Source organism: Spea bombifrons, chromosome 12 (assembly GCF_027358695.1).
Source record: "Spea bombifrons isolate aSpeBom1 chromosome 12, aSpeBom1.2.pri, whole genome shotgun sequence".
NCBI classification, from domain to species: Eukaryota; Metazoa; Chordata; class Amphibia; order Anura; family Pelobatidae; genus Spea; species Spea bombifrons.
This window is the reverse complement of record NC_071098.1, coordinates 24,337,484-24,346,140: the sequence shown is the minus strand read 5'-3', so window position 1 is coordinate 24,346,140 and position 8,657 is coordinate 24,337,484. Positions and strand designations below refer to the sequence as shown.

General features: G+C 39.0%; 1 protein-coding gene across 2 annotated transcripts in view; it reads left to right on the top strand.

Moving 5' to 3' along the window:
* Positions 1-622: 622 nt before the first annotated feature.
* The window catches only part of BRSK1 (BR serine/threonine kinase 1), an 83,961-nt gene continuing 75,926 nt past the window's right edge, over positions 623-8,657 (top strand). For both annotated transcript variants that reach the window (XM_053452571.1, XM_053452570.1), the window contains exon 1: positions 623-998. In XM_053452571.1, coding sequence (XP_053308546.1) covers positions 890-998 — 109 coding nt within the window. In that variant the 5' untranslated portion in view covers positions 623-889. The remainder of the gene's footprint in view (positions 999-8,657) is intronic.

The window sequence follows — 8,657 nt, the reverse complement described above, 5'->3', positions numbered from 1 at the left end:
TGCTTCTTTCCACTTTCTTCTGTCTTCTATTGCCTGATGATTATTATTTTTTTTTTGCTAGCCATCCTTCTGTGCCATTAGTGAGTCACAAATTCCCAGCTGGTTTTCAGATTGTGAATGGCTAATAACCTAAACTAATTTCAGAGGTCTTTGCCCCTCCCCCAAATTGTCATCCCCTTTCACTGTACTGGCTGTTGTGTGACTACAGCTGGTGCCTCCCCAGCAGGCTGCAGGGAGTGAGCGTGTGTGTATGTGTGTGTGTGCATGTGGGTGGAGGTAGGTTGTTGAGCTGGGGAATAGCTGCATGGGAAAGGGTTAAACTAATTGTAGCTGTCACTGAATCCCCGGATGCTGATGTAAGGAGAGAAGGAGAGAGAAGAGAGAGAAGAGAGAAGGAGAAAAGCCTGCACATTGCAGAGGAGGTAGCAAGGAGAGAGAGATTACTGAAGAAAAGCCTGAGAGGAGGGGGCAAGGATACATCAGCAGAAGCAGCAGCAGTACAGCATCCAGATCCGATCTGCATCCAGCAGTATCCAAGGCTGCATGCCTCCTGATGATGCTGGTACCAGGAGTGTAGCATTCCCTCCACCCTCCCCCTTCCTCTCTCTCCCCACTCCCCCCTCCCCCTTGGATGCATCAGCAAAGAAGAGCACAGATCAATTTCCCCCTTGCACCCCCCATTAACAAAAAATAATCAACCCCATAGTAAAAAAAAAATACAAGAAAAAAAAAACTAAATACAAAGGGGGGACCTACAAGAAGTGAGGGTTGGAGAACAAGAGAGGACAATCACTGCACTGTCTATCTCTCTCCTCCTTTTCTATTGTTCTAGCCTGGGAGGAAAGGACAGGCCTTTTAAAAAAGAGGGGAAAAAGCAAAGGTAGACATCATGTCAAGTGGCAAGGAGGCAGGTGGAATTCATCCTTACCAGCAACAGCAACATGCCCAGTATGTTGGACCCTACAGACTGGAGAAAACCCTTGGCAAAGGACAGACAGGTGGGCCTCCTCTCTATCTTATATCTCTGGCTTGTTTTATTCTATGAGTGCTTTTAGATGTTTGCATGATGTCTCTTTGGATTGTATTTGTGCAAAAAGGACCAACTGGTGGAGATACAGAAGAGGGTAAGTATTTTATGGAGGATTTATGGAGAAAGGAACAGGAGGAAAAATCATGTTAAGGTAGAAAAACTGTCTGCTTGGTAGATGAGGGAAACCTCAGGTAGATATTTCCTAGGAGGGTCTCTTGTGTGTTTCTAATACCCTGTGTTAGCAAAAAGTAGGTGAGCATCAAACCTCCCTTCATTTTCTGCTAGCAGGGTTTTTCTCTGCTGTGTTAATCATGGATCATATTGTCCTGGGTCTTATCTGTCTTAGTGGAACATTTTTGTTCTTGCTAGTATTTGATATTGTAATTCTGTAAAGTTCTTATTTAAATTATAAACCTGCAGACGATGTGTTCCAGGGATAGTCACTGGTTAGGTGTTCTTTATGTAACCTAGCATTAAGCCTTAGATGTCAAGATGCTATTTCCCGATGAAGAGGTTCTGTGATGTCAGAGCTCCAATCTGTGGTTGAAATGTCCTCCTCTGTGATTTAAAGGTTCTACGATTTTAGAATTCTCTTCTGTGATTTTACGATTCCTTGACCCTAATGTTATCAATTATGTTCAATGATTTTAAGGCTCTATTCTTTGAGATTCAGTTTTTTTTGTTTTTTTTTTTTAGAATAATATTTTTTTAGGAACTGTTCTGTTCAGGAATGTAAAGGTTCTGTTCTATGATGTCATGGTTCTGCTCTGTGATGCACACATTGATACAGATGAGTCCTTTCTTGTGAAAAAAACCAACTGACTACCTTGTGATACCTTTCAACATAACTACCCTGGATTGATCTGTTTTTAGACAGGGTGATCCTTATTGCATACATAAAATCACTTGTGACATTTCTACCCTCTGAAGAGTCCGATAATATTGCTGTCCTGGCTGTATGTTCTCTTGCAAAGTATATAATTTTTGTGTATTGTATACCATTCAGCCCTTTATTGTACAGAGAAGAGTGTGTGGTTGTTTTACCAAATCAATTTTTAGTGGACTTTATATTATTATATAGGGTTATGTCTTCTTCAATGGCATGCATTATTTATTAGGCTCTCCGCTATATGGCCCTGCATTATATACATATATTGCTTTCTGCTCTAGGCGCCTGCATTATACAACAATGTTGGGCTCCAGGGACCTACGTTATATTCCTATCTATCTGCCGTAGCGATTGCATTATAAAGGTTTCTTTGATGAAACGATCAGATATGATAAAAAAGCTCCTTTTGACACAGATAGGGCCTTTGGTTAACCCCCCAGCTCCGTTGACATCTCATAATTTCCAATCATCAGCAACTCGCTAGAACAACCCCTCTCTCTCTCCACAAGGCAGCCTGACTATGAGGTTTCCCTTCCATAGACTTCATGTCATTCCTCCGGAGGGAGTGTATACATAAAATTAGATTTTTTTTTTTTGCTGCGGGGAAAGAGAGAAGCGTTACCTTCCTATTTATGCGTGTGATATTTTCACTAGATTACCAGTGACTTTATAAAAGGAGACAATAAACATAGCAGCTGTAATGACTATTTGGCAGAAATCTCGCCATGAATATACAATGTTTCAGAATAAATGTGTGTATTTGTCATTTTGTATTTTATTGCTACTGGGAATAGAATAGGATAGGGTTCTGTGTGATAAGCAGTATTGGCCGTGCATGGAATGGAGGGGAGGATATGTAGAAGGAGTTGAATAATTACCTCCTGTTCTGCACGGGCTTGCTGGGTAAAGCACTTCTAGGTTGGCTCAGCCAGATAAAACTAAGAAGTGAGCTGAGGGCACAGTTCTAATCGTGCATGGACATACTATACATTCAATTCTATATTTAATAAGCTATCGTATGAGATAAGCAGAAGGCACGCCAAATACTGGGTTAGCAAAAGAAGGTAGCCATGATTCTTTTTGAGGCCTGATGAAGGTAATTTTAGAGGACATGTCTACTACGGAGCCCAACAAACACATAGCCTGATGTTCAGGTCCCCAACGCTGCGGAGATAAGGCAGGGATAATTAAGGGTGACACCAAATACAAATATCAAGGGAGGAATTAACAGATGTCATGCCCAATACAGGCATGAAGAATGGGGCAACCAGGGGTCACCTCATGTAATGTCCATCAGTGGACACAAACATCAACAATGGTGGCATCTAGAAGGTCATCCAGTGAGCCTATCTCTAAAGAAGAAAACCGCAGGTAATTTGACATCACCCTGGGCTTATGAAGTGGGTAAATATGGTACGGTACTCCATTAGCAGGCCACACACAAGAGATAATTGTAGGTCAAACTGCGACATGAGGATATATAGAGTGGAAGCTGCGACCCTGTAGAGAAAGGTCACATTAAGAAATGGAATTTCCTGCAATCTTTCTTCCAAATTAACTATCCCAGCGTGCTTGATCCTCCCTCTGAAGAAGTATAGGAAGCTAGCATGTAGCGCACTTTAGCACAATTTATTTACGTTCGTAGAGATATTTCATTCATACATTTATCAATAAAAACATAAAATAATAGTGTATATGGAGTAATTTTGTAAAACTAGATTTGTGGTATAATTGATATATAGTATATATATATATATATATGAGATCAGTTGGGGTGTCCCTCTTTAGCTATTTAAAATATTGGGGCTATGGAGTTATAATATTATAGATTTGTTTTATTTATTTATGTCACCTGCTGCGGAGTGGCAAAAGAAATGACATCTTGTTTTTTTTGATAACTGGCATACAAACTATTGTACCTAGTTGCACATATATATATTTTATTGGCAGCATTGACTTGGTGGACAGGATTAATACTTTTGAAGAAAGGTAGTATAAGCAAGCTCTGGAGGTTCAGCTACATTGGACTATGGGGTGTATTCAATAAACAAAGTGTATGCAGGGGGTCTTAATATGTCAGCTCCCTGATGTCACCATGCAATGTAAAGGGGAAAACCCAAATAGCTTATCTTTCAATAAAACCATCACCTTCTTTACAAAATGCATAGTTAATACGATTTCACCTCACTCATTTACCTATACAGTATGCAGAATTATCTAAGCCTTTCTTGCAGGAGAAGCTTACGGGGGTAGCCCTTTATTGGGAATTCACCACTGTGACTGGGGATTAAAATGGGCCCTGGCACTTTAAGGCCAGCGGCTGATAAATGGTATACATGCAGCCACTGGCTGGATACAGTCGGCGGCTCCAGCTAAAGGACTGGATCTGCCACACGAGCAGCTGTAAAGGTAAATGACCGGCAACATAGGGCACTGGCCCATTTTGTCAGGTGGCCAGTTGCCTACTCCGCTTGCCCAATTCATCAGATGGCCAGTTGCCTACCCTGCTTAAAGGAGAGAAAAAAACACAGGTCGACGTTCAACTTTTGCACTGGACTCAGTTCTTCTAATTCTGTAGACTAATTTTAAGGAACAGGCAACCTTTTACTCTTCAGTTGGCGTGGACCATAAAGTCTCATGATTCTTTACAGTATGATGATAGCAGTTGGCTTCTCCAATCTCTGAAGTGGCAAAGCGTGCCTGTCCTTGGGTATCCAGCTATTGTTGACCAAGAGCTTCCATTATCTATTCCTGTTACTTGTAGGCTAAGCAGTAACAGAACTGTAGAGTATATTTATTGCCCAAAATTCAGAGGTTTTCAAAATTCAAGACCATAAGAAGATTGTCACCCAGGTTATATTTATTGTTAATCGTGTTTTCTTAACATTAAATGATCTGAGCCTCTTTGGGCTGTTTGGGCATTTACCTATACCTCCTGTAATGTACTGTTCTCCGAGCCAGTGATAAAATGACTTTAAAAGATTAAAAAAACTATTAAAAAGCCAACAAGAAGGGTGTAGTCGGTTTCATGCTGGGATACATAATTGTTGCAGACGAGGAAGGAAATGTAGATAGATTTTATTTATTGTAAATATATGAATAATATATGGAGTAAAACAAATAATCAATTGGTCTGTTTTAACTTTGATCTTTAGAGGAGCAGGCGAGAGATTTCAAATTGTATTATTTGGCATTCTGTTTTTGGCCACCAGTTTCACAATATAACAGTTACTTCGTTTAGCAAGATTTTCTAAATTGCACCTGTAAACGTGAAAGAACAAGTCTAGCATACACGATTTGCCGGTGTTCCCACAACCACCTCCTGTGTACAAATAATGTGGCAGACCTGAATGAACCACGGGGTGTAATAACAAGGGTAATTTGGAGGAAAATTGATGCAGGGAACATTGTTTTTTCGTTCTCCGTTTCCTAAAAGTGGCAATATTTTGTTCATTCTACTGTAAACTGAAAAGACAGGACTCTCTTGGAGATCAGAAGGGTTCTAACCATGCTAGTGAACGAGATGATATCATAAACAATACCGTCATTGACAATAATGGCAAACTTTTCCACAAGCTAAGGCATATATTATTTATTATTATTATTGATTTTATAGCACGACAGGTGGACTGACTTTAAGAGCTTACAATCAAAATCAGGACAAATCTACTTAGTAGGTACTTTTGGAATTTGGAATGTATTAGTAATCAGATGTTCTGATTATTATTATTATCAATTTTAACTATAATATCATCTCAGTATTGCATAACTCTGTTACCATAGTAATCATTTTAAAAATAATAAACCATTCACTAATAAAACACTATATATGTATATATATATATATACATATATACACACACATATATATATATATATATATATATATATATATATATATATTGGGATGCACCGAAATGAAAATTCTGGCCCGAAACCGAAAATTCAGCATTCACTTGGCCAAAACCAAAAATGACCCCCCCTTTAAAAAAATAAATAAATAACCACACTTTTATTAAAAGTAAGCAACACACCAAACAGCATACCCAGATTGCAGCATGTACTGGTTGCCCGGGCATGATAGGCGTGTGATTGCTGTTAACTTACACACCAAAATTGGACAAAAAGAACCAATAACAATATTATATATATATATATATATATATATATATATAATTGCCAACAACAATCATGCTCCTATCATGCCCAGGGAGCCAGTACATGCTGGAACTTGGGCATGATAGGAGTGTGATTACAGCCTCCCTAGGCCAAGTTGCGCTGTCAGGAGTTAAAGGGCCGTGCAAGTGAGTCAATTGGTCAACCAATGCCAATATTGGAGGCCCCAGCAGGCGACCAATAGAGTCGTTCGCACGGCCCTTTAACTCCTGACAGCGAACCTATGGATTTCCACTCCCGTTAACCCCTGCGAGGCTGCGTAGATAAGGTAGGCTAGATGGGGAAGGGACCAGGGAGATTAGTAAACGAAGACGAACATGAAGATTCTTCGTGTTGTGTGTCTTCGTCTGTGTTTTGCCGCCGCCATGTTCGGTATTCAGGCTGAACAACGAAAACGCACCCTTTGTGTTCGTTTTCATGTTCGCCCGAATACAAATGCACAAGTCTACCAGACATCATATGCCATACAGGAAGTCTTATGGTGATATTATCCAATACAAGGATATTCACATTATTGTAGAATTATCTTCAGGAGCTCCCTAAATACATTCCAGGTGTATTTCACTAAAATGAATTCGTAAACAGAGCCAATAGTAAATGGAATGAACAAACATAGGGAGATTAACCAGATCGTCTAATCAATTTCACTCAGTAGGTCATGTTTATATCTGATGACAGCAAATTCTTATGTAGGCAATACCATAGTGTCCACAACAATTAATGTGATAATTTGACCTTATCAGTTTTCTGAAAATGTAAGTAAACGTTACTTAATTTGTACATAGTAGATTTCTAGTCTTGAAGACCATGATGTTGTTTGATAAATTCTTAATAGCGCATTAGAACATATTTAGAAAAAAAATTGCACTTTATACATTAGGAACTAGGTCACCTCCAGGGTGATGCTCAGGGTCACACTGGTTTCCCACTTGCTGTTTTCTGCAACAAATTGTAAGTGATATCTCATGACTTGTTATCAGGCATCAAGTGGAACAGCATCTTTAATCCACAGATTTCCCTGCTACATCTTGGAATATGTGTTGTTCTTTCAAAAAGTTAAATACAATAGCTTTTTGTCACCCTTATTGTCCTAATTTGTATCAATGAAACACGTTTTTAAAGATTAAATGTTTATATGGAAACTTTTAAATAATTCAACTCTGATTTTGATACATAGAGTCGCTATTGAAATAATTAACTCTCAAAGGGGGTTTCTGCAAAATGTCAACCCTTTAGAAGAACTGTCACCATGAAGAGCCCCCAGACTGTGGAGCACCAGCTGCTCAAACAAAACTCTCAATGACACCCCAGAGACTTTAAAACCTACAAGGCCAGGTGAACAGATCCCAGTCGTAATTGTCTGCCGCTAACTGCAATTTTAATCAATAGATAACCATGAGCTGAAATGTTTGTGCTGTAGGAACAACGCTTGCTAATCTGCTCTTTGAAGGCTAGTTATCTCAACTCAGTCTTATGTAAATTTAATACAGAAATGATGATTGTTGAATGAAAAAGGGGCTAAAACATAAGAGGGAGGAAACTTTGGGTCTCATCAGTGTTGGGAAGTCCATAGTAGTCTTATTGTTGTAGACAAAAAACAAAAACTGTCTGCGCTTCTTACCCTAATAAAGATGGCAACAAATATATAAACATAATATAAATGAGAGGTTTTGGTTATATGAATTGGTCAAAGCATAATTAAGCTCACCCGCCATATTATGTTTATATATTTGTTGCCATCTTTATTAGGGTAAGAAGCGCAGACAGTTTTTGTTTTTTGTATACATTGTACAGCCAATACACTGTTTCTTGCTGCATGCTTACACCTGTTTGGTAGGCCTCGTATTACATATTTGTATTATTTGAGCCTGTGACTAGCTTAGCACACCGACATTTTTTCTTTTCCCTTATTTTTGTAGACACCTATAACAATATAATATATCTGAAAAAGTAGATCCTATGGTTCTAGCCTCTAAGATGATGACTGTGTTAAAGATGATGAGGTGCAGGTGAACTTGGTCTTCAGAGTGGAAGACAAGGCCCATGAAGGCATAAATGTACGTCGGGGCTAGTTGGTTCCCTGGTAGAGATCATATTTACCTTCTGTTTTTGGTTCTGGGCTGCCGTTATGGGTGAGATCAGGTTGATATGTGTGATATATGTGATATGTGTGCCTTTCGTTTCATCTGAACTTAACAATTTTACAATTTAAATGTTTGAGAACAAAGAGGGACCCATAACGAAACAAACAAAAACGAAGCAGAGAGCTTTGATTGCCTCTGTACCTTCTCCGCTGACCGCTTCCGTGTCCATGTCTCTTTTTCTGCAGCTTCTCTTGCCTCTTCTTGTTCTTCTGTCTTCTATCCTTGTCCGTTCTCCCTCCGTCTGCATTACTTTACATATCAATGCACATTTTTAAAATTTTTATTTTGTATTACATATTACAGATTTTAACTTAATAGCGTGTCTCTACACTCAAACAATTATTTACAATGAATACATTACACAACGTTTTCCCCACCATATCCAATTCCAAAGCTAATATATTCCCAATATCCCAGC